General features: G+C 36.2%; 1 protein-coding gene across 7 annotated transcripts in view; it reads left to right on the plus strand.

Moving 5' to 3' along the window:
- The window catches only part of SGCZ (sarcoglycan zeta), a 1,125,109-nt gene that overhangs the window by 890,808 nt on the left and 206,656 nt on the right, over nt 1-27,645 (plus strand). For 6 of the 7 annotated variants that reach the window (XM_040490100.1, XM_040490103.1, XM_040490099.1 and 3 more), the window contains exon 3: nt 16,013-16,114. The exons of the other annotated variant lie outside the window; for it this stretch is intronic. In XM_040490100.1, the coding sequence (XP_040346034.1) occupies nt 16,013-16,114 (102 nt within the window). The remainder of the gene's footprint in view (nt 1-16,012; nt 16,115-27,645) is intronic. 7 annotated transcript variants of the gene reach the window in all.

Genomic DNA, 27,645 nt, shown 5'->3' on the forward strand with positions numbered 1-27,645 from the left:
GTTTGAACTGCTATACCAAGGATTTGACAGAGATAACCAATGGAGAGAGAAGAGGGATGGGGAGAAAGAAAATCATATGCAAAGTTCCAGTGGCAGAAGCTTGATGTAATTAAAGGAATTTTAGTCATGGAATGAGTGTGAATATGTAGAGCAGAGAGTCTACTGGGATGGATTCAACTGTTCTCTTAGTAGACTAGTATGTAGTTTAGGAGGAGGGAAGAGAGAAAGGAGAGGGATGGAGAGCAGAAGGGAGAAAGAGTGAGAGAAAGAAAGAGGGAAAGATTATTTGTGAGGTCATGATACTTAAGGAAGTGTTGGGAAAAAGCGATACACTCTGAGAAGGATAGTTACGTATCTAGTCCTCAGGAACAACAAGAAGCAGAGATACGTTTGCCAAGTAGAATTAGCCTCTATTTTCTCTTGGCCTCTCTTAACCTAGGCGTATTCTGCTTTTCACTATGTAACTGGAAGTATGGTCACAGGTAAACTCCCATTTTTACGTCCAAAGAGATATTTTTAATTGGTTGTTATTCTTGATTTTGAGTTCAAAATATCTAGTAAAAATATCTGATTGACCCAGCTTGGGTTTAGTTATTGACTCTTGCTAGTATCATCTGTAGCAAGCACATCAGAGCCAGCTGGGGCTGACAAAGGGAGAAGGAGGCGGTTCTCACAGGAAGGCTTCCATCAGAGGCTGATGTCTGTCTGTGATATAACAAACAAATAAAAGTTGAAAAGGGTGTCATTGGAACTATAATAAAGTATAATAGACAAAAAGTAGAATAAAAACTTATTAAATAGTATTCATAATGGAACTTATATTAAAAATGTGATGCTAGACTACATGTTGTAGACAAAAATAACCCATCCTCAAAACGTGAGAGTGAAATAAATGGAAACCTATAGTATCCTTCAAGGGAGCTTATAGTATCTTTTAAGTTTAGGCTGAGAGATGACCCATTGCATTTCTGTATTAAAAGTCCTCATTGACGGTGAGAAGAATCTTCAGATATAAAAACCTAAGTTACATCTTTAGTTTAAGAGGCTAGATGTTATAGGGGCGCCTGGGTGGCTCGGTTGAGCGTCCAACTTCAGCTCAGGTCATGATCTCGCAGTCCGTGAGCTCGAGCCCTGCCTCGGGCTCTGGGCTGATGGTTCAGAACCTGGAGCCTGCTTCCGATTCTGTGTCTCCCTCTCTCTCTGCCCCTCCCCCATTCATGCTCTGTCTCTGTCTCAAAAATAAATAAATGTTAAAAAAAATGTTTAAAAAAGAGGCTAGATGTTATAGTTATAAATTGAGTGTTGTGCTTGCCAGGTACCATGTGGATTAGAAGATGTGTAAGCCATAAAGCAATCCAAAGTCAGACAATTCTTACCAATGGTCCCATTGTCTGGTCCCACAGAGAGCATCAACTTCCTCATGTGTATCTTCATGGGATTTCTTTCCTGTCTCTAATGAGGGTCCCCAATTAGTTCCGGGTTAGTAGCATAGCTACAATTTTAAGTTTAAGAAATTAATTTTACCTACACCTCCTGTGAACTAACCTCTTCTAAATACACACATACATCCATGCATGCATAACTTAATTTTACAGGATGAGGGTAACCAAAAAACAATTCATAGGAAGAATGTCAAATGGTGAATGTTTTATTTGCGGAAAATATTGTTTTGAGACTTCTTTAAAATGTCCGATGCCTGACCAAATATCAATAATTTGTTCCTAGAACCTCATTTTCAAGGCAAATTTTATAATCATTTGGAACAAGAGTTTTCTCTTAACCAGAACTTTTTTCAGAATATCATGATTCAGGTCTGAGCCAAAAGAGAAACATATGCTGGTAAATGAAGTGAGTTAGAGAAGGAAATTTTTAAAAATAAAAAGGCATACAATTTAAGAAAGGAGAAGAGATATCAATTAATTTAAATAATAATGAAAAGTATCAGGACATCCTTATTGGAGTTATATAATAAAGTAGATTTAACTCACAGTTTTTATTCCTATTGTCTCCTAGATGGATTAAAAGTAGTAAGAATAGGCTTAGGGTAAACTTACCAGCTGCATAAGATCTCTGTCTCTGTCCCTGTCTCTGTCTCTGTCTGTCTCTCTGTCTCTCTCTGTCTCTCTCTGTCTCTCTCTGTCTCTCTCTCTCTCTCTCTCTCTCTCTCTCTTTCTCTCTGTCTGTCTCTCTCTCTCTCACTGGTGTTTTCAATAAAACAAGAACAAGGTTGTTGTGATGTGACATTGGCTCAGTATCTACTAAAGTGGTCTATGAACTAAGCTATTACCATGAATTCCATAGTGAAAGTGGATATTATAGATGTTGTGTTGGAAGTTTGGAAGGAATTCTTAGGTAACACCTTACATGAGGCCTCTACCAAGAAGAGTTGTCATATCCTCCAGTTTTATTCTTAATTTATAGGTCCAATATGTGATTTTATTCAAGGCAAAAAGGGACCTTTCTTTAAGGAAGTAAATAATGCTATGGTAACTGACCCATTTATGCAAAAACCAGGCTTGTGCTCAGCATTACCTGTCTTTCACATTTCTTATAGACATTAAGAAATTACATCTATGAAGCAGACCAGATTCCTAGCAGTGTTCAGCATATTCTCCCCATATTTAAAAACAGCTGGGAAGCCAAGCTAGGAACAGAATTTAGTGGTGCTGTATATAGGCTCTCAATAAGTATTTGTGGAGATACCATGGCTTTTAATCTTTTTTTAATGTTTATTCAGTTTTTGAAAGAGAGAGAGATAAAGAAAGAGAGCAGGGGAGGGGCAGAGAGAGAGGGAGACACAGAATCCAAAGCAGGCTCCAAGCTCCAAGCTGTCAGCACAGAGCCCGACATGGGGCTTGAACTCCTGAGCTGTGAGATCATGACCTGAGCTGAAGAAGGATGCTTAACTGACTGAGCCACTCGGGTGCCCCAAACTTTTTAATCCCTTGTATGCTTAACAGTGCACCTCTTTGTTAATAGGTCTGCATACAGTATATGCACAGCCTGTTCAAAGGGACATTATTCCATCTATTCCAACATGTGAGCAGATGAGTAGAGGATCTATTGGACACAGTATTTAGTGAACACTGTATTGAAGGAAGTAAATATGTTCTGTTACCCCAGACTTCTCAGAATGTTTAGTATGCTAATATGCATTATGAATCTGAGTGGGAATATATCATTTTGTAGTTTCCTCAATTTAACTGAACATGGAGCTTTTTTCTTTCCTTTGGGTTTATTATAATCCTCGTAGTATTCTTTTTATATTTTGGGGAAGACAGGCATGTTAACAGTGAACCTGTAGGCTTTGTACCCTTGCTACAAAGATTAAAATATGGATGTTCTTCAGTCATCTGCACAGTCACTGTACAGATGACAGTCTTTAGGGAGCGTAGCATTATTACTAATTCATTATTTAATGTTTTCCTTAATCAATGTCTGAGGTTCTTTCCAGTTGTCTCCATTTACCACCAAGAAATATGACTTGTGTATAGTAGTAGCAGGTTGGGTTTTCCAAAGCGCTTTTCATTAGCAAGTGTCTGTCTTTTACCACAGTTGCGAATCAGATTCTTTGGGTTTAATCTTAATTTCAATATAAGGTAGGATAATGCTGGTGCTCCCACACACACTTAAATCTGTTTAAACAATTAATATTACAATACTAGATTCAGCCACACCAATAGTTTTCTCCTGATACTGATTCCGAGAGATATTCTATAGGAAAACATTTTTGTCAAGAATATTGAGCATAAAACACTTATGTGTTCCAAATGTTCCTACAATGGTCTGTTTCCACATAAACATGGCTATAATCTATTCCCTATCATTTTAAATAAATGTGTATATATTAAAAATGTATATTCCTTGTCTCATATATAGTTTCATTGGATTTGTTGCACTCATCCATTTTTTCCTCCATTTACTGGATGATTATGATTCGTATCTGCATTGCCAAATGAACATATATTTGGTTTTGGTTTTATTTTGTTTCAGCATAGTTTCATTCTGATGGTTTTGTTATTAAGTGATTACATATGTTGTATGAGGTTATTGATATGTAGATTGTTAGAAAAAAAGGAAATGCTTATCAAATGATTCTATTATCAGTAGAGGAAAATTTGGAAAACAAATTGAATTTTATTTTATTATACTTTTTAAAAATAATTCACATAATTAAAAGAACACCAATACAAATAAGAGATACAAAGTGCAATGTTTATTGTGGTATTTAAATATGAATACATTAAAGCCTTTTCACAATGCTGACAATGATATATAAATTATGAAACTTTGAACAACTATTGGCTATGAACAAAGGTAATAAATGCTCCAGATTGTAAAAGCTCCAGATTGTTGTTATGTTATTAACAACAATTTCTCAAGATGCTTCTATACCTGCTGAATTAGAGGTCATATTCCTAAATCTATCGATTCTTATCACCATAGAGTTCATTTTCTAATAATGGACAGGAATAAGGCAGGCCAATTAAAAGGAAAATAAAATACAGCCTTATAGCAAACAACGCAGTAAAAACGTACATATAAAGCAGGCTGTCAACTTACATTTTGTTTGTTCTTTTTCTTGTGCTTGGGGAAAAACAGCTCATTATAAATTATAAATAACACCAACTTAAAACAGGTACGAAAAAGAAAGAAAAATGCCTACATACTTTAAAGAGAATTTCTTCTTTAATTAGGAGTTGGGAATTAAACAATATTTAAGGGAAATTGACATATAATAAAGAATCAATAACAAAAGACACTTAAAGTGGTTTGTAATTGTTTTCAAAAAATCGAATACTTCCATTTCCTTGTACGGTTCTTTATTAAAAATATTTAATTCCCAAGGTCTCACCAATAATTTATCTTACTAGACTTCAGTTTATCTCTAAATAGCCTTTTGAAGGTCATTTCCTCATGCAAATTGAAGTATAGAATGAATATCATTAAATAATCAAAGCCGTAAAAGTATATGTATTTGTCTCCTTTTCTAATCCCTTTCTTTTGAAATGATCTTAGCAATTTGGAAGAAGTTTATTTTTGGTTTTAACCAGAAAAAATACATTCATGTAATATATATATTTGATTATCTCCTGGCTACTGGAATCTTTCAATTTTCCTAGAAAACTTTTTAAATAATTGGGGCGCCTGGGTGGCTCAGTCGGCTAAGCAGCTGACTTTGTTTGGCTTAGGTCATAATCACATGGTTTGTGAGTTCCAGCCCTGCATCAGGCTCTCTGCTGTCAGTGGTGAGCTCACTTAGGATCCTGTCTCCCTCTCTCTCTCTACCCCTCCCTCCCTCACTTGTCTTTTATCTGTGTCTCAAAAATAAATAAATAAATAAATAAATAAATAAATAAATAAAGTCCCAGATTTTCTATACTATTTAATGATCCAACAATTTAATTTTTTTTTCCCAATCCATGTCAACATGCTTATTACTTTGAGAGTTACATTTGCCTGTTAAGGCATAACTCAAATCCTGGTTATTGCCATCTAAACAGCTCTTCTAATACCAATCAGCTAAGAGTTAACAAGAATCTTGTGTGAGGACAGACTACACTAGATTGAAAACATTGCCATGTTATGAGTGTGGGTTTTAAATTAATATGACATGCGATCAATGTTCTCTTTGTTTACATTCATATCTATGATTTATTTTAATGTCGATATTTCATAATAAATTCCAGAGAGAATATTTCTCAACAAAGTATCTTCCACCTTGTCCAAAAAAATCAAATTCATGAACACTATAATAAAGACTGTCTGCAGTTTCTAAAAATAAATTGTATAAATTTTAGTGATGACATAATTTTTATAAGGATATCAATTTAATTTTATGTTTTAACTTTTATCGAGTAAAGGTCTAAATTTTACTGATAAGTTGAATACTCATGCATTTAGTGACCACATACTTCATACAAACCACTGTTGGACAGACTCTGGTCGAAGAAAGAGCAAATACATACAGAAATAAAATAATTAACTTTTCAAGAAGAGATAAAAATGTACATAGTGAATTAAAACTGCAAGCAGAATATGATACCTTTTATGAAAAAATACAAATAGAGTACTTTGCATGTTCAGAGTAGAAACTTTCAAACCCACGCTGTCTGGCTCCACATTCCTTTCTAAAATGACACTATACTGTCTGTGAAAAATAGTTAAGTGATTTGTGAAATTAATAGATAATAAATAAATGCATCATAACCATAATGATGCTAAAGCTTGCTGTAGAGACTACTAAGGTTCAAAAATAATCTCTCTGAAAATAATATGAATTTTATAGTAATGATGGGACAACAATTTAAATTATATTTAGTCAAATGTTAATAACGGCTAAGGCTATTGCTTATTTCTACATAAGTTAGGCATTATGCTAAGCTTTTTATATCCTCATGCAGCCCTTGCCACAAATACATTAAGTGGTGTTTTTACTGCATTTACTGATGACAAATTTAAGGCACAAAGAGATTAGTTAAGTGGTTCAAGCTTACATAGGATGAAGACGACAGAGCCAAGGTTGAGACCTGAGCCATAAGTATATTCAGTTCTCCAATTTCTGGTGTCGTGGCAATGTCATCCTGAACAGCAAATACAGAAGTTCTTTTCTCCCTTTTAGAGTGGAAGGGACCAAGAATATCGTGGATCAGGAGAGTATAGCGATAGAATACAACCACTTTCTAATGCTCCTGCAGAAGGGAAACCATCTTATAAATTATTTTTATTCAATATATGAAGTTTATTGTCAAATTGGTTTCCATACAACACCCAGTGCTCATCCCAAAAGGTGTCCCCCTCAATGCCCATCACCCACCCTCCCCTACCTCCCACCCCCCAACAACCCTCAGTTTGTTCTCAGTTTAAGAGTCCCTTATGCTTTGGCTCTCTTCCAATCTAACCTCTTTTTTTTTTTCCTTCCCCTCCCCAATGGGTTTCTGTTAAGTTTCTCAGGATCCACATAAGAGTGAAACCATATGGTATCTGTCTTTCTCTGTATGGCTTATTTCACTTAGCATCACACTCTCCAGTTCCATCCACGTTGCTACAAAAGGCCATATTTCATTCTTTCTCATTGCCCCGTAGTACTCCATTGTGTATATAAACCACAATTTCTTTATCCATTCATCAGTTGATGGACATTTAGGTTCTTTCCATAATTTGGCTATTGTTGAGAGTGCTGCTATAAACATTGGGGTACAAGTGCCCCTATGCATCAGTACTCCTGTGTCCCTTGGATAAATTCCTAGCAGTGCTATTGCTGGGTCATAGCAATATTTTTAATTTTTTGAAGAACCTCCACACTGTTTTCCAGAGTGGCTGCACCAGTTTGCATTCCCACCAACAGTGCAAGAGGATTCCCGTTTCTCCACATCCTCGCTAGCATCTATAGTCTCCTGATTTGTTCATTTTGGCCACTCTGACTGGCATGAGGTGATCTCTGAGTGTGGTTTTGATTTGTATTTCCCTGATGAGGAGCGACGTTGAGCATCTTTTCATGTGACTGTTGGCCATCCGGATGTCTTCTTTAGAGAAGTATCTATTCAGGTTTTCTGCCCATTTCTTCACTGGATTATTTGTTTTTTGGGTGTGGAGTTTGGTGAGCTCTTTATAGATTTTGGATACTAGCCCTTTGTCCGATATGTCATTTGCAAATATCTTTTCCCATTCCGTTGGTTGCCTTTTAGTTTTGTTGGTTGTTTCCTTTGCTGTGCAGAAGCTTTTTATCTTCATAAGGTCCCAGTAATTCACTTTTGCTTTTAATTCCCTTGCCTTGGGGATGTGTCGAGTAAGAGATTGCTACGGCTGAGGTCAGAGAGGTCTTTTCCTGCTTTCTCCTCTAAGGTTTTGATGGTTTCCTGTCTCACATTCAGGTCCTTTATCCATTTTGAGTTTATTTTTGTGAATGGTGTGAGAAAGTGGTCTAGTTTCAATCTTCTGCATGTTGCTGTCCAGTTCTCCCAGCACCATTTGTTAAAGAGACTGTCTTTTTTCCATTGGATGTTCTTTCCTGCTTTGTCAAAGATGAGTTGGCCATACATTTGTGGGTCTAGTTTTGGGGTTTCTATTCTATTCCATTGGTCTATGTGTCTGTTTTTTGTGCCAATACCATGCTGTCTTGATGATGACAGCTTTGTAGTAGAGGCTAGAGTCTGGGATTGTGATGACTTCTGCTTTGGTCTTCTTCTTCAAAATTACTTTGGCTATTCGGGGCCTTTTGTGGTTCCATATGAATTTTAGGATTGCATGTTTTAGTTTCGAGAAGAATGCTGGTGCAATTTTGTTTGGGATTGCATTGAATGTGTAGATAGCTTTGGGTAGTATTGACATTTTGACAATATTTATTCTTCCAATCCATGAGCACAGAATGTTTTTCCATTTCTTTCTATCATCTTCAATTTCCTTCGTAAGCTTTCTATAGTTTTCAGCATACAGATCTTTTACAACTTTGGTTAGATTTATTCCTAGGTATTTTATGCTTCTTGGTGCAATTGTGAATGGGATCAGTTTCTTTATTTGTCTTTCTGTTGCTTCATTATTAGTGTATAAGAATGCAACTGATTTCTGTACATTGATTTTGTATCCTGTAACTTTGCTAAATTCATGTATCAGTTCTAACAGACTTTTGGTGGAGTCTATCGGATTTTCCATGTATAATATCATGTCATCTGCAAAAAGTGAAAGCTTAACTTCATCTTTGCCAATTTTGATGCCTTTGATTTCCTTTTGTTGTCTGATTGCTGATGCTAGCACTTCCAACACTATGTTAAACCACAGCGGTGAGAGTGGGCATCCCTGTCGTGTTCCCGATCTCAGGAAAAAAGCTATCAGTTTTTCCCCGTTGAGGATGATGTTCGCTGTGGGCTTTTCATAAGTGGCTTTTATGATCTTTAAGTATGTTCCTTCTATCCCGACTTTCTATTTTTTATTAAGAAAGGGTGCTGAATTTTGTCAAAGGCCTTTCCTGCATCGATTGACAGGATCATATGGTTCTTCTCTTTTCTTGTCTTAATGTGATGTATCACATTGATTGATTTGTGAATGTTGAACCAGCCCTGCATCCCAGGAATGAATCGCACTTGATCATGATGAATAATTCTTTTTATATGCCTTTGAATTCGATTTGCTAGTATCTTATTGAGAATTTTTGAATCCATATTCATCAGGGATATTGGCCTATAGTTCTCTTTTTTTACTGGGCCTCTGTCTGGTTTAGGAATCAAAGTAATACTGGCTTCATAGAATGAGTCTGGAAGTTTTCCTTCCCTTTCTATTTCTTGGATTAGCTTCAGAAGGATAGGTACTATCTCTGCTTTGGACTTCTGGTAGAACTCCCCTGGGAAGCCATCTAGTCCTGGACTCTTATTTGTTGGGAGATTTTTGATGACTGATTCAATTTCTTCGCTGGTTATGCATCTGTTCAAGCTTTTATTTCCTCCTGTTTGAGTTTTGGAAGCGTGTGGGTGTTCAGGAATTTGTCAATTTCTTCCAGGTTGTCCAGTTTGTTGGCATATAATTTTTCATAGTATTCCCTGATAATTGTTTGTATCTCTGAGGGATTGGTTGTAATAATTCCATTTTCATTCATGATTTTATCTTTTTGGGTCATCTCCCTTTTCTTTTTGAGAAGCCTGGCTAGAGGTTTGTCAATTTTGTTTATGTTTTCAAAAACCAACTCTTGGTTTCGTTGATCAGCTCTACAGTTTTTTTAGATTCTATATTGTTTATTTCTGCTCTGATCTGTATTTCTCTTCTTCTGCTGGATTTCAGCTGTCTTTGCTGATCTGCTTCTATTTCCTTTAGGTGTGCTGTTAGATTTTGTATTTGGGATTTGTCTTGTTTCTTGAGATAGGCCTGGTTTGCAATGTATTTTCCTCTCAGGACTGCCTTCACTGCATCCCAAAGCGTTTGGATTGTTGTATTTTCATTTTCGTTTGTTTCCATATATTTTTTAATTTCTTCTCTAATTGCCTGGTTGACCCACTCATTCTTTAGTAGTGTGTTCTTTAACCTCCATCCTTTTGGAGGTTTTCCAGACTTTTTTCTGTGGTTGATTTCAAGCTTCATAGCATTGTGGTCTGAAAGTATGCATGGTATAATTTCAATTCTGTATACTTATGAAGGGCTGTTTTGTGACCCAGTATATGATCTATCTTGGAGAATGTTCCATGTGCACTCGAGAAGAAAGTATATTCTGTTGCTTTGGGATGCAGAGTTCTAAATAGATCTGTCAAGTCCATCTGATCCGATGTGTCATTCAGGGCCCTTGTTTCTTTATTGACCATGTGTCTAGATGATCTATCCATTTCTGTAAGTGGAGTGTTAAAGTCCCCTGCAATTACCACATTCATATCAATAAGGTTGCTTATGTTTGTGAGTAATTGTTTTATATATTTGGGGCCTCCCGTATTCGGCGCATAGACATTTATAATTGTTAGCTCTTCCTGATGGATAGACCCTGTGATTATTATATAATGCCCTTCTTCATCTCTTGTTACAGCCTTTAATTTAAAGTCTAGTTTGTCTTATAGAAGTATGGCTACTCCAGCTTTCTTTTGACTTCCAGTGGCATGATAAATAGTTCTCCATCCCCTCACTCTCAATCTAAAGGTGTCCTCAGGTCTCAAATGAGTCTCTTGTAGACAGCAGATAGATGGGTCTTGTTTTTTTTATCCATTCTGATACCCTATGTCTTTTGGTTGGCGCATTTAATCCATTTACATTCAGTGTTATTATAGAAAGATATGGGTTTAGAGTCATTGTGATGTCTGTATGTTTTATGCTTGTAGCGATGTCTCTGGTACTTTGTCTCACAGGATCCCCCATAGGATCTCTTGTAGGGCTGGTTTAGTGGTGACGAATTCCTTCAGCTTTTGTTTGTTTGGGAAGACCTTTATCTCTCCTTCTATTCTAAATGACAGACTTGCTGGATAAAGGATTCTCGGCTGCATATTTTTTCTGTGCATCACATTGAGGATCTGCCATTCCTTTCTGGCATGCCAAGTTTCAGTAGAGAGATCAGTCACGAGTCTTATAAGTCTCCCTTTATATGTTAGAGCACATTTATCTCTAGCTGCTTTCAGAATTTTCTCTTTATCCTTGTATTTTGCCAGTTTCACTATGATATGTCGTGCAGAAGATCGATTCAAGTTACGTTTGAAGGGAGTTCTCTGTGCCTCTTGGATTTCAATGCCTTTTTCCTTCCCCCGATCCGGGAAGTTCTCAGCTATGATTTCTTCAAGTACACCTTCAGCACCTTTCCCTCTCTCTTCCTTCTCTGGAATACCAATTATGCGTATATTATTTCTCTTTAGTGCATCACTTCTCTAATTTTCTGCTCATACTCCTGGATTTTTTTATCTCTCTTTTTCTCAGCTTCTTCTCTTTCCATAATTTATCTTCTAGTTCACCTATTCTCTCCTCTGCCTCTTCAGTCCGAGCCGTAGTTGTCTCCATTTTATTTTGCAGTTCATTGATAGCATTTTTTAGCTCCTCCTGTCTGTTCCTTAGTCCCTTGTTCTCTGTAGCAATAGATTCTCTGCTGTCCTTTATACTGTTTTCAAGCCCAGCGATTAATTTTATGACTATTATTCTAAATTCAGTTTCTATTATATTGTTTAAGTCATTTTTGATCAGTTTATTAGCTGTTGTTATTTCCTGGAGATTATTTTGAGGGGAATTCTTCTGCTTGGTCATTCTGGATAGTCCCTGGAGTGGTGCGGGACTGCGGGGGCACTACCCCTGTGCTGTCTTGAATAACTGGAGTTGGTGGGCGGGGCCGCAGTCAGACCTGATGTCTGCCCCCAGCCCACTGCTGGGGCCACAGTCAGACTGGTGTGTGCCTTCTCTTCCCCTCTCTTAGGGGCGGGATTCACTGTGGGGTGGCGTGGCTCATCTGGGCTACTTGCACACTGCCAGGCTTGTGGTGCTGGGGATCTGGCGTATTAGCTGGGGTGGATCGGCAAGGTGCACAGTGGAGGGGTGGGGTAGGCTCAGCTCACTTTTCCTTTGGAGATCTGCTTTGGGAGGGGCCCTGCGGCACCGGGAGGGAGTCAGACCTGCTGGAGGGATGGATCCGGGAGGGAGTCAGACCTGCTGGAGGGATGGATCTGCAGAATCACAGCGTTGGGTGTTTGTGCACTGCAAGCAAGTTCCCTGGCAGGAACTGGTTCCCTTTGGGATTTTGGCTGGGGGATGGGCGAGGGAGATGGAGCTGGTGAACGCCTTTGTTCCCCACCAAGCTGTGCTCTGTTGTCGGGGGCTCAACAACTCTCCCTCCCGTTGTCCTCCAGCCCTCCCGTTCTCCGAGCAGAGCTGTTAGCTTACAGCCTTCCAGATGTCAAGTCCTGCTTGCTGTAGGAACACACTCAGTCCGGCCCCTCTGCTTTTGCCTGTCAGACTCGGGGGATCTGCTTGGCCAGCGGGCCGCCCCTCTGCCCTGGCTCCCTCCCGCCAGTCCGTGGAGAATGCACCACCTCGCCGCCCTTCCTACCCTCTTCCTGGGCTTCTCCTCTGCACTTGGCTCCAGAGACTCCGTTCTGCTAATCCTCTGGCGGTTTTCTGGGTTATTTAGGCAGGTATAGGTGGAATCTAAGTGATCAGCAGGACGTGTGGTGAGTCAAGCGTCCTCCTGTGCAGCCATCTCCCCAGGATTCCCCATCTTATAAATTATTAATAGACTTGGCACATGCCTGTGAGGACCAGGGTGATTACATACTGTATATATGTTATGAATTCTTATATATTTTATAACTACATGTAGATAATATGGAAGAACTTGAATATTCATTTTTTTAAATACAAAACAGGAGAAATAAAAGGAGGGACAAATGGACATGCTTGAGTGAGGTTAGATTCAAAACACAGTTCTACCATAAGAATCCTACATTTATACAGGGGTATCTATTTCATCTAATTTAAGTGAGATATATTTATATGCCTCAAGTTACGTATCATATAGATAATATAAGAAGAAAACATTGAGCTTAAGATTCAAAGCTTTCCACAATTAAAGATGCATATGGCACCAATAATATCCCAGTTAACTGGATGTCCAGTTACTTTATTTAAGATGGTTATCTTATGAAAACATTTTTTTAAGATTAGTGTGAATTGGGAATTATGTTTATGATAGAATTTATTTCTGTTGTTCTGAGTTTGACTAAACGTTGCACTAGATGTTTCCATAGCAACTTCATGGGGAACATTTAGAACACTTCCTTCCGGCAGACATTTGAGAATATATGTGGACAGTCACTGTGTGAGATTTAGTTAAGAAAATCACTCAGGGACAAAATAATATTTTAAAGCCACGTGTCATTTTGAATGTTCTTTCTGAATTACAGAAAGTTCGATCTCCACTCTGCTTCTGCTACCCCCACTCAGATGTTCTTTAGGTTTCATGCTGTCTGAAATTTTTGTCAACCTTCAAGATCTCAAAATTCAAAGTTCCATTTTCTGATGATAAACCCGTCTTAACATTTCTCATATTTCTTGACTCCTGCTGAATTTAACCATTAATGGGTCATCAGCTGTCATTCCTTGACCCTGTGCTCTTTTTACTGTCCAACATTGCTGTACTGACTTTACTTGTCTCCACCCAATGAGAAAAATGATGGTCAGGGAGTGGAGGGGCATCATTTTGTGGTACTTTGGCAAACCCCATACCTAGGACTTTTGCCATTCCTGTTAGCAAATCCTCCTTTTTGAGTCTCTTTCCCTGTTAATTTTGCCAGTTTCTGTTCGTCGATAGCTGTGATGTTGCAAAATGATACTAATTACAGCCAGTAAACAGGTGACGATGTAGTTGATGTCTAAATCAGAAACACTTTTCACTTTTTAAAGTGAAAGAGGACGGGGCGCCTGGGTGGCGCAGTCGGTTAAGCGTCCGACTTCAGCCAGGTCACGATCTCGCGTGTCCGTGAGTTCGAGCCCCGCGTCAGGCTCTGGGCTGATGGCTCGGAGCCTGGAGCCTGTTTCCGATTCTGTGTCTCCCTCTCTCTCTGCCCCTCCCCCGTTCATGCTCTCTCTCTCTGTCCCAAAAATAAATAAAAAAACGTTGAAAAAAATTAAAAAAAATAAAATAAAATAAAAAATAAAGTGAAAGAGGACACTATAAAAGTGGGATAAGCCAGCACTGTCTCGGAGAACCTGGGGTGTGCCATCCCAACAAAAGTAGATCAACTTTCTCATCTGAATAAGTCTTCAGTGAAACTTGAAATTCTCTAAAAAAAAAAAAAAAAAAAAAAAAATTAGTCAATTCCCTATTAGACATTTCCAGGGTCAGTTTAGGTTTGAGTCTCAATAAATGAATTCCTTCATCCCATCCCAAGTTTATTTCAACCAGAATTGATGACTCTGTCCTTCCATTAGAGGATTTAGGCTCGACCACCTCAAAATCTCTCTCCCTTTGTGAGACTTTAAAAAAGGGCTTTAATTCTTACTCAAAATTCTATTCCTTTCTTTACTACATCATTGGCTTTCTTTGGTGGTGGGACGTAGGGGCAGGTGGCAGAGACTGGGGCCATGATAATTTCTTGGCTTTCTTCTTATACTGATCATACCCTTATTTCATGTATGAAATAGTCCTTTCCCACCCAGAGACCTAGTCATTATCTAAGAGTTTCTCCTTGGTTTTATAGATACCTTCCCCAGAGAACACTTGCTCATCCATCATAGTAGATTCAGACATACCTTAAGCGATTGTCACTCTGCAACCCACTTTTTACAGATGTGCTAGTTGATGGATAAATATCTGAATTTTCGATGATACCTCAAAGTTAGAAAGTCCAAAGCTACAATCATGTTTGTCATTGAGCCTACAAAATTCGTTATTCCACTTTAAAAAATCACCACATTTCCTTATTTAGTCATAGTCACGAAACCTGGGATTAGTCATAAAGGTCCCTGTTTTCAGTATTTTCAGATAAAATTAGTCACCCAGTCTCATAGGCTTTTCTTCCACCATATTTTTTACACTTATTACCGAGTTGTGCCTTATTACTGATTCTCTGCCAGTTAGCCCCACATAGTGCCTCTACCAGATTAATCTTAAAGCTTAAAACTCTGATAATTCCAAGCCCTTGAGCTGTTCAAGAACTTTTATGTTTTTTCTTCTGGAGTTTGACCTAAGTACAGACTTCTTACCTTTGCATTCATGGCTTTCCTTTCTCTGGCTTCAAAACATAACTCCAGTTGTTTTCTCTTACCGTATTCTCTTACAGTATTATAAAGTACATATATGAGCCAGATTGGATGTCATGCTGTTTCTTAATATTACAGGATGTTCATTCTGTTTCTCCCTCTACGGACATCTCCTGTCGGAACTCCATATTCTTAAGGTCTTTCTCATAGTTCGTCTCTTCCATGATAAATTGTCTATTCTCTTATCAAATTTGAAATCTTTCCTTAATTCCCATGGTACTGTGTTCTTACTTTTTAAATTCCTGTTATTCTGTCTCATAAGTGTTATTTATATACTTGTTTTATCCTCCTTATAGAGTGTTGTTTTCTAAAGGAGAGAATATAAACTTAATTTGAATACAGAAGCATCATGCTTACTTATACTAGCCAATTATTAAGTACTTGTTGAAATCATTCCACAAATGTGACTATTTGAATATTGTAGAAATATGTGTATAACTGTAATGTAAAAATATTATTAGAACTCTCTGCAACAAAATTTGTTTCCAATAATCAGGTGGCAAGTATCTTTATACCCCCAAAAAGAGTTAAACTGGCTAATGCATGAAGAAAATAAAGGGTTTATTCATAGATAAATCCTAGTCTCTGATAGAGCCATGAAAAGATACGAGGTCTTTTCATTTTACACAGAGCCCTCTATATGCATGCAGACTGCTGCAATCATTCATTAAGTAGATTCAGTCTCTCATTTTCCTTAAATCATCACTGATTTGAGCTTACTGTTTTCTCAATTTAGCCCTAAGAAAATTATGGCCAGTTATTCATTCTCTAATGAACCTAAAAGTGAACTATATTTCGTTGCTTGTAGGATGGTATGGGAAATCTGAGAGTCACCAAGAAGGGAATCCGACTTGAAGGTATATCTGAGTTTCTACTTCCATTGTATGTGAAAGAAATTCATTCCCGAAAGGTATGTGACATTGGCTTTGGCTTAATGTAAAAGATAATTTAGAGGTTATGTTTTAGCTTGAAATAGGAGGCCAGAACCCCCTTATCTCTTCAGTATGTATTTAGTGTCCTGAAGTTAAAGATTTATTTGAAGAAATGAAAACAAGGAAACAATTGAAAAACCAGTGGAGAAGGTTAGTTTGAAACAGACAAATTAGAGAACCATTTTTGAATTAAACTGCAGTGTTGCTTTTGTTAGTCTATAAATTTGCCTCTATTTTCAATAGAAGTTAAAAATACAACATCATGGTAATTTCAAAAGGGGCACTTGTTACATCATGGGTAATTTTTGCAGGAAACACTGACTTGAATAAATGACTTTATTTCAATGTATTATAGATCTTTTCAGCTCAAATGAACATGCATTTTCTAAAAAAAAAGATGAGGAAAAGTTTTACTATAGAAATTAAAGTTATTTCTGGATGAACAGTATTTAAAACAAACACGAATATTTATCCTTTCAAATGTGCGGGTGTGTGTATGTGTGCCTTACGAGTATTTTATCACTTACCAGCATGCTAAAAATCAAGATTATAGTTTAGCCGTTATACATTTTGGCTTTTGTGTGTTACTTTTCAGAAAGTATTATTGGATACCAAAAAATATAACTAGAAACTATTAGGCATATATGTGTAAGTGTGAAAATCCAGTAAGACAGGAAAAAACGGAAAGCTTGTTATTATATAAAATGTGGAAAGATTATTAACCTTACTTCATAAATATGAAAGTCTATTTTAGACTAGAATCATCTTTAAATATTACCAATGTAATATAATAGCAAAGGGTTTTCATAGTAAGCCATAATTTGGTCATTTCCTTCAAAGTTATTTTTTTCCTTTAAATCTCATAGTGAAAACAGAACAGAGGATTATTTTTCATAAAACTTCCAATTAGGTGAATTATATTAACTTTAAGTTTTATTTTATTATTATATACAAACCTTCAGAGCTTCACACATGCACCGTATTGACTGCTATTCTTGGTACTAGAAATTTATCACTGAGATCACCTTACCTGCTGGATTTGGGGCAGGTAAATAATACCATAGACAAATGTATGAACACCTGACCTTATTATAAAAACTGCTTAAATTTAAAAGATACAAGTTGTGTCTTTGTTTTCTTATTTTTTTTTATGAACTCTGAAAAAAATAGTGGGCACACCCAAGTTAGCACCTTCCCTCCTACTGGAAGTCACCACCACTCACAGTTATTTACTGTTTTTTTTCTTGTGTTCGGTACTATTCAACAACTTAGTATTTGAAGAAATGAAAGCTTATCCATGGAAACCAAGGAATTACTGAACACAGAAAGGTGAGAATAATCATAGGCAGGAACTTCTTTGAAAATGATCCCATTGATAAGTCCAGGGACAGCAAAGATTGATCCTTGAAGCCATTTAGATCAATTCAGAGTGGCTGCCCTGGAATCCAACTTAACAGAAGGATCGTTAAGCCCTTTGCCAACAGGCAGGTCATAGTATTTATCTTCCCAGTTGAAACATTTTTGAGAGTATAACAACAGCTGTGCACCAGGATTCTCCTGGGAAACTCTATCTGTGTTTACTCCCTCAGTGGACCAAATAAGAAAGGGTCCACTGATGTGATAGCTTCAAAATGGGAGGTGATGGCAGTCAGGCTTCCTGACCTTTATCCCTGGGGAAGTTTGCAACCTCAAGTTCATAAGCCTTTCCAAATCTCACTGTGCTGATTGAAACCTCTGTGCTCCCTTTCACATCCCAGACATGTTGTTTGTCCTCCTGTCTCCCCTCTTCTCCATCTTCCAGTGAAGGCAAAAGCCAGCACAGCACACACAGGTAGGAGCTTGGGCCGTCAACAGACAGGAGGCCTGATGTTGGCAGAAAAAATAGAGACTCATTTCCTCTTTGAACATTTCTCTACACGTGCACCATAAAAATAAATATTTAAAATGAAGAGAAAATATATATCTTTCATCAGCAGTTCCCACGTTAGGATTCTCTTGCCCATGAACGTAGGCAGTGCTTTGTTCTCTGCCATAAAGCCCACTTACTGTTTTAAAAAGCCAGCCAGTTTCTCTGAGCCTGAGTTTTCTCATTAATACAGTGAGTTTCATAGCAATGTATCAAAATACTTCTTCGGTTAAGAAAGAATGCACAAATTCCAGTAATACTAGTAAGAATGAGATCTTTATAAACCCTATTATACATTTCAGGATTTGCACACACTTTTGTGTATTTGAATGTTTTTCTGATAATATATCAAAGTCCCTGTAGGTATAAGTTAAGGAAATCTATTAAATTCAAAAGGTACTTATAAGGATTCAATTAATATGAGAAAAATACACTATACTCTATGTATCAATTTTACTTGTATGAATTTTTTCCCTGCAGTTTTTATTTGCACCTGTTTGTGTGTGTATTTTCCTGCATTAATGGCAGTGGGTCCCTTTCTTTATAGTTGATTAGTATGCCACTCTGAAATAAAGAATTTTCTTATTTAAAGTAACTTCCTACGTATGGAGGTGTTTAATCACATACTATTACACAGATTTCTATCAGTCAAAAAAACTCAGTTGCCCACAGACACACACATCTAGTCTCCTAAAATAGTAAACCATGGGCTGTTTATACTCTAAGTTAATTTGTCTCCTTCTCTCACCAGTATAGATATTTGAAGTTTACTGTTATAAATCACAGTTTACTCTCTTCTTCATGCTTTTAAAAAATCAGCCTTTTTTGAGTGGTTCATCATTATCAGTACACAGAAAAACACATTACATTCTGTGTTTGAGATATATTAGAATTCACTGCATATTTCAGAATTAGCAACATTATTTTCAGGGAGTAAGTACTTACCTAACATTTGTGAAGTTACATATGTAGTTTTCCAGATAGGCAAAGTACAAAGGATATGGGTTTTGAGGTTACCTTACCATAAATGATAACAATGATAGTACGATTTTGAGTCAAACTTCAATGCACGTGATTTAACATTAGGTCAGAATCTTTTAACTTTCAGGAAATTAGGGCAAATAATCACCAGGTTCTTTCAAAAAAAAAAATGTAAGTAGAGCATATTTCCCAAGGTTTTATAAGTCCAGAGAACTAAGGTGATTAAATTACCTGCATTTCAGGGATGATTGCCCGCAAATTTTGCATCATTCAATTCTCTAGAACTTTTTGTGTTACCGTGCCTCATCTAATAGTCACTGAACAGTTATCTTGTTAATTTTTTTTTTCCTGTTCAAGGATCCTTAATTAAGCAGTACCTTACCATTGACCCCTATCCCAGCATCCTTCATGATGGACTGATAACTGTGCTGGGGAAACTGCTACCAGATAATTCCAATTCCAGTAATTCTACAGCAGAGCAAAGCTAAAATTTGAGCCCTTGGGACCTCTGTTTTAGACGGGCTGGGAGTAAGGCTATGCTCTCCCCTTCATGTACAGTCTTTTCACTTGGCTTCAAAACCTTGATGCTCAGTTCTTGGTGACAGTTTTTGGCCTTGTGTGTTCAGTCATTCTTTATAGAGTTCAGACAGAAAGCAATGGGGCCAGGCAAATACAGAAAACCTCTTTCCTGTTTACACAACATGGTGATCTCCTGACCCTGTATCTTTCGGGTATCTTGGTAAACCTCCTCTCTACAAACAAATTCATACAAATAGAAATCTTCAGACTTCTGTAACCATTTTATTATTATCATTTTTATCATTATCATTTTACATGTAAGTGTATGAGTGTTTATTATTTTACTATAACATCTTCAAGTTAAAAACACATATCATTCCGAAATCTTTACACTCAGAAAAAAAGCTATTAACATATGATAAACATTACCAAATTATATAAATACACATCTGCACCAATAAAAGGATAAATATAGAGGCATGAACATGCTATTTATAATTAATATATACATGCTTTAATAGAAGAAAAATATGAAATAAATGGGAAAGAATTGCTAAGCTTAAATATATCTTCACAAGAGTATCTTTAAAAAATTGTCTTTATGGTTAAGAATAAAAGACTATGAATATCATTAAGAAGCTGAATGCATTAGCTCCACGTTTTAATCTCAGACAGTGTTCATTAACTCCCTGCCGTGCAATCTGAGGTGATTAGCTCCTCTCCAATTTGTCCTTACCCCTCTTCATTTTCTTTTTTTTTTTTTGATAATTATATTATTTTAACTTTGTCACAGTTCATAATATTTACATTCTGTTCTGCAACTTTAATTGTGTTGGCACATTGGTCTTAATTCTACAGATAGATGGCTGCAGTATTAACCACCAACTCCTTTTGTTACGGCGTCTTCATGACTGAGTTCATTATTCTAATCATTCCCTCCTTACTTATATTTCATTGCTAATGAGTTTTGTTTGTTAATCTTTGAAATATTTCATGCTGAAGGTGCCTGACTATTGTCTTTATCTCTTCTGGGAATATTATTAATGGTTCATCCCTTCTTCTCCTGTTAACTAATTGCTCTATCAAATTCCACCACTGAGTATTGCCAGAAAAAGTCTGAAGGCAGCCTAGTGTGGATGTTTCTCCTGCTGATGCCATGAATGTTCTGCCTGAATACATTCTGCCAATACATTTTTGCCATTTTATTTGAGGGAAATGTTGTCTGTCATATCACTCAGTATATTTCACGTTTATTTGTTCAGGTCTTCACTGCAGAGAAAGCAACCATTCTTATGTTGGATCATCTTTGTCGTCCACAGCTATCACCGTTTCTCGAATTACTTTTAAACTCTTTATTTTTCCTCTGCATGCAAGTAACTGTCATCATCTACAGTTGATTTTCCTCCATATGAATTTTGCCCTTGCTCTCTCGAATTCTTTTCTTTTATGTATAAGGGAGGAGGTTGTTCTGATTCTCAGACTTTTCCATAGATCCATAGTCTCCTTGTAAATCATATTAGGTTATTTTTATTGTCCTTGAGCTATGGTTTTACTAAAATTAAACATTTATAATTCTAAAACTTAAAGCACTTGCCTGACCTAGTTTGAGTGATCTCCAACGAGTCACAATTTGAAACAGGGAATCACGGTCTAGTTACTTTGTTTCCCCAGTGAGATAGTCGGTGGGAAGGGGAAGATAGTTGGAGACTGCTTTCCCTGCCTGAGGTTCTACTAAATCACAGGCCAACCATAGGTGGACTATTTTAATTCCATGGGTCTTAGTGGTCCTTTCTGGCTCTGCAGAATTCTTCCAGTGGTATATAAATTCTGGGTAGACTTTTTTTTTTTTTTTTAATTTTTTTTTCAACGTTTATTTATTTTTGGGACAGAGAGAGACAGAGCATTAACGGGGGAGGGGCAGAGAGAGAGGGAGACACAGAATCGGAAACAGGCTCCAGGCTCTGAGCCATCAGCCCAGAGCCCGACGCGGGGCTCGAACTCACGGACCGCGAGATCGTGACCTGGCTGAAGTCGAACGCTTAACCGACTGCGCCACCCAGGCGCCCCCCTGGGTAGACTTTTTTAGTACCATCTACATTACCACCCTCTTTTCTTCTATCCACACCGGTTTATTTAGGTTAGACTTCTCTGAAATATATTAACACTCCTTTTTTTCTTCTGGGGATATAGACGAAAGTTGGAGAGGGATAGCTGTTACAAGCTGCTATGAAATAATCTTTTTATTCTCCTGGCTTCCACTTTTTCAAGTTTATGGCATATGCTTACATCAATAAATTGTTGGCTTTGCAAGAAAAAAAAATGATTAAAAAAATAACTGTAGTTTAACTTGTTAAGTAGTGAAGGAGAGAAGTTGTTGAAAACTTTTGTATTTTGATGTATAGTATTAGGTAAGATCTTTCCTTCCCTCCCTCCTTCCTACCCTTCTTTCTCTCCCCCTAACCATGGCCATAGCCCCTAATACTAGAATGTAGTCTATTTTCCATCGCTGATCTGAAAATATGACTTTTCTTATACACTGCATTCTTAAACATAGATTTATTTCTGGTCTGTCAGTTCTGTTCTATTGACATACTTGACTAAAATCAAACTTTAAGAAACATTTTTTTTATAACTGTGAGAGCAGTTCTTTTTTATTGCTCTTTTTCAAAAGTTTTTGCCTATTGTGCATTTTCTGTTCCAAATGAACTTAATAATCAGCTGTCAAGTTTCATAAAAATTCCTGTTGAGAACTTAATTATGGTTAATTTAATTTGTGGGAAATTGACATCTTTATAGTTTTGAGTTATCCTATCTAGGAACATGGCTTCTCTTTTGATTTTTTTTCAAAAAGGTACCTTGTGGTGCTTAGGAACATTTCTTAATATTCCTTTTTATATTAGCATTACAGATTTGTTGTCAATCATATTATGGTTCCTATTACACACAGGAGTGCCTTCTCCAATTGCTTTTCTCATTGGCATCTGTGTGTATGCAAAAAAGCTGTTCGTTTGGTATGGATATATTCTGGCCATTTTCTTGAAATCTTATTATTTCTATTATATTTAAAATCATTCTTCTGGTCATTTAGACAATGATTTTTAATAATAACAGCTAACATTCAGCTTATACTACCATTCTAGAATCAAATTCCTGGTTTCAAATTCTGGCTCTGTTGATTAGCAGTTGTGACTAAATTACCTTATTTGACTTCTCTGTGCCTTATTTTTATCATAGGTAAAATAAAGTTCATAGTAGACCCTAATATTTTTATTATTAAACTAATAGTATCCAACCCAAGGAATATTATTATTTTTGATGAAATTCAAACATTATATTAAATGCTTTGCACTTTGTAGCTCATTCAGTCCTTATTATGTGATATGTATTATCATCAAAGACTGTATTTTGAAAGTAGAGTTTAAGGATTTGCTGGAACACTATAAATAGGATGTGAGAATAAGGGATGATCTAATGTGATATGTTTTTTTTTGTTCTGAGTAGTTGCTATTAACCAGTTGGGGGAAAGTAGGGAATCAGGGAAGATTGTGAGCACATTTTTGAAACTGTTAATTTGACTATTAGAAAGACATGGATTTCAGGTTAAACAGGTAGATCCATGAGTCTAGATTTCATGTTAGAGGTGCAGGCTAGAGATATAAATTAGAGACATTGTCTGTCTGTCTATCTATATATCTATCTGATCTCAATACATGAGATTAGACAAGAATATTAAGTAAGTGGATGTAAAATAGAAAACATAAGGAAGTTTATTGAATGAATCCTTGAGTATCCAAATTTGAATAGTTTGGAAGAAGTGTAAGAATCAAACACGAATTAAGAAGGAAAGTAGCTTGAGGTGGGAGGAAAACCAAAAGAGTGTGGTATTCTAGAAGCAGAAAGAAGAAAGTGTTTTCAGGTTGACAGAGAATTGTTTCTGATAGGCCAAGTAACATGAAAATTGAAAATTTATCCTTCCATTATTAGTTTGATTATACTCTAGTCAGAAATAGTTTTTAGCACATTTGAATATATCTATTAATAGGAGTTTTATTTTTAAATTTAATGTATTGATTGAATTTCGTGAAAAGGTATCCAAATATCAAAGTATTTTATTCCTGGGATAATCTTTTTTTGTTCATGAGATAGCAATTTTTTTGATAAACAATCCTGAACATTAAATTTGCACTTTGCAAAGTGTTTTTGCTCATATTACCTTACTTAATCCATACTGCTATCCAGGAGGGGCTACTGTCTTTATTTGCAAATGGCAATCCAGCTGCCTTAAATTTTGCAACTTAAGTCTTAATACTCTGACTAGAATCCCAATCTTCCTATCTTGATTCACTGCTTTTAACAATTCATCAAACTCTCCAAATTAATCCTTTTAACATATTCTCCAGGAAACCCATGTTTCTATTTATGTGTGTGGAGTGCTAGTTTGGGCGCATAGAAGAAAGTATGGGGATGCTTTGAGCATAGTGGAGAGTGGACCTTGCTTAGGGATGAGAGAAAAAATAATAATACCATGATAGGAAATCTTCATTAAACCAGGAGACAGTGTGAAAGTGCTGAATCTATAAATGTAGGTGAAATTAGCTGTGCAGGGGTAATATTCCTTGGACTAAAAAGCAAAACAACAAAACAAACAAAACAAAACTATAGGGAAACCCCAAAAGAGTTCTACTTACTGTGTGGTTTGTTGTTTTTTTTTTTTTTTCTAAAGATGGTGATTGTCCTCTCACTCGTATGGTCTCTAAAACACCGCAGAAGCCTTACAGAGAAATAAAGATTCTCCCATCGCTTCATGTTTAATCAGCTGCCTTTTCAAACAAATATGTAAACAAGTTACCTGTAGTTTCTCTTCACCAACACACACACACACACACACACACACACACACACACACACACACACAGCCCTACCTTTACTACTTTCCAAGAAAATATGTGAGATAATAGCAAACCTAGAACAAAAGAGAAACACCTGTTAGCTAAGGTTGCTGTTATTACTGTATCAAATTTTTATCTTTTTTACAATCTGTTGCAGAGAACCTGGAGCAGGGTTATATTAAACATAGAGTAAAATTAAGGTGCTAGTAAGTATTACACATCTTTTAATGCCTCACAATAGTCTGATATAACAATATGAGTCAGTGTTAGGAATTACCTGCCTGAAGGAGAACAAATAATTAAGCTATTCATCTTGAATAGCTCCTGCTACCAATTATTAAGTCTCTTCCATAAGCTAACTGCTATGTGAAGGGCCTGGTATGCATTCTTATCTGATTCTAACAGCAGTTCAAATGAAGGAGACATTGTTACATTCATTTTACAGATGAGAAAAAGCATGCAGCTCAAAGAAGTTATAGAACTTAACTGAGTATCACAAAAAGTTGGGGGCACAGATCAAATCCGGGTCTGCCATATACTTATAACCCATGCCCTTAACTGCTGTGGAACCTCTACATCAGGGAGTGGAACAAGCAAAGTCTTGTCAGAAAGAAGGTGAAGGAGATTTCTTCAGAATTCTATTATTATTATTACTGTTCTCTGAAACATTCCATACTTTCTACAAAGGATTATTTTTTTCTAAAATCCTTGCTATGCATTTTGTCTTTAAATAGGTACTTAGGCCTTTTAAGAATTTTTCTTGCATGAGATAAAAAACAGACCCTTGTTATAGCAAATGCCACTCTCTAGTGAATGGAATTTTAATCACACATCCGTATCATTGCATACAATGGAGCTAAAAGAAATTATTCTCCAGCTAGTAGATTACTTCATTACCCCAAATTTGTATATCTACCTGAGTGTGTGGGTGCACTATTGGTATGCAGGATCATTGCAATCATGATGAAGTGAGGGATTCTCTGAAAATGTCCAAAGTTCTGGGAGCAGACTACAGAGAATATATTAGCAACACATACATTAGCTCAGTGTTTTACAAACTTCTTTGAATAAGAGCCACAGGAAGAAGGATATTTTACATTGTAGCATGAGATACACTCTGATTTTTTTCCTAATTAATATATTCTAGCAAGGCCATTCTATTTTAACTTCAACTGAATTAATACATTAATATTAATTATAATTTTAATTAATTAAATAAAATTAATAGTTATATATTATAATTATTAAATAGTGATATAAATTATTAATATGTAAATGTATATTTATTGCAACCCACTACATTGATTCAATGGCCATGTCATGTGTGTGAGTTAAAAACCACTGTCCTGGCTATTAGCTACTCAAATAGTATGGTCAATGAATTTTTGGCAAGGTATTTTTTCTTTTCTCTCAAGTGTCTCAGATGTAATGGATTTGGCAGTGGGGAATATGTAACACTTTATTTGAATTTCAAAGGACAAAATATACAAGGTGTGAATACCATGAAAGCAACAACCATGTGTTTTGACCACTTCCTCCAGCTGCGCCTGGTAGATTAAATGTCCAGTGAAATTTTAAACTTTTTATTAGTATATGTGCATACAAAAAATACACACATCTCAGTGAATATTTTATTGAGAGAACGAATGGTTTGTGTATTTCAAAAATATACATTAAAACCACTCAAAAGGATGTTGCTCTGTCACATTAGATAAATGGAATAGGTAACCATATTACTCCTAATATTCTGTATTTGTTCCACAAGTTTTTAACCAATATAAACACATATGGTGAATTAGATCCTAGAATTGCCATAGATAGCATAAGAAATAGTAGTCATATTAACTTATAAAGAGACAAAGTAGGTCTTGCTTGCATTCACTAAAAAGAATTAAAGAGAACAGAAGATCTAGTTTTGAATTTTCAGAGCTTTATGGGTTTATTATGATCCTGTCTGTACTTGAGGGACAAAATGATCTGCCTTACGTTTCTTATGAATGGGTTGTTGCTTGATTATATTGTTTTTCTCAGTTTACAGAATATTTCATTTTTCTTCAGTGCTTTGTCCTTAGAAGTCAGGCCTGGGAACTGAGTTTGGAAAAATCTTAGGGACAGTATTTTCTTTTCACTTGAATTTGGGTCTTGCACACTAGATAAGTATCCATAGATTGAGCTCATATGCCTCCATATGAAAGAATTTCATCTGGGATTTAAAGAATGGGACTTGAATTTCAAATTGCATAATTTTTATGAGCAAGAAAATAATTTTTAAAAACCATTGTTTAAAAAACAGTAAATAGGACAGCTCGGTTTGATAAGAGGAATACTATAAGTCAATGGCCTCAAACCCAGGCAGGCATAGACTAAGGGTGTTCCAAGACCCTGCAGGAGGTACCAAGACATGGATATCTGTTTCCAGACTCTCAAGTTTCCAGTACACTCTTTCCTCAATTTCATCTGCCTGAGAATGATGCTGTAGTTGCTACTTCTCTTTTTCTTACTTCTCTACCATCTACCACTTTTTTTTCTTATTTTACAAAAGGTAAAGACTGTCATCAATTTTTTTTTTTTACATTTTTAAAAACATTGTTGATTACATAAGAAATTTAAAGTAGGGGAGAAGTGACTGGTTAAACAACAATGAAGGAGTTTGAGGATACATTGCACATGAAGTACAAGTTTAAAGTTGATAGCTGATAGATAGATAGATAGAGCCGATAAATAAATGTAAAAAACATAGAGTCTGGAAAGTGTCAGTGGCTAGTTAAGAACCATTGAAAGGGCAGTGTATGCATTAACTCATGGCAAAAAACCTCTCTCTCTTTAGAGTTATATCAAAAATAGGTTAGTTATGATGAGACAATATTGATATATTTGAAATGACACATCAAACATTTTTCTGATAGAAAGTAAAACTAGTTTTACTGATGATTTAGGTTATATGGCAGATGTGTTCTATCATTTAGATGAGTTCAGTGTACAGTTCTATAAAATTGGAGCATTCCACGAGGTACATTTAAAATATATATACAATAGTTTGTGTCAGATAGTTTGTCCCCTGTAAATATTAAATTGTACATACCAAAACTGTTTTAAATATTAGCTCAATGTTTGAGTGGATATATTTTTAAAAGATATTTTAGGGAGATGAGTAAGCAAAAAATATTTGGAGGATAAAGACATCAAGGAGCAGAGAAACATTGATTTGGAATGC

The sequence above is a fragment of the Herpailurus yagouaroundi genome, unplaced genomic scaffold (genome assembly GCF_014898765.1).
Source record: "Herpailurus yagouaroundi ecotype Mexico unplaced genomic scaffold, PumYag 181, whole genome shotgun sequence".
NCBI classification, from domain to species: domain Eukaryota; kingdom Metazoa; phylum Chordata; class Mammalia; order Carnivora; family Felidae; genus Herpailurus; species Herpailurus yagouaroundi.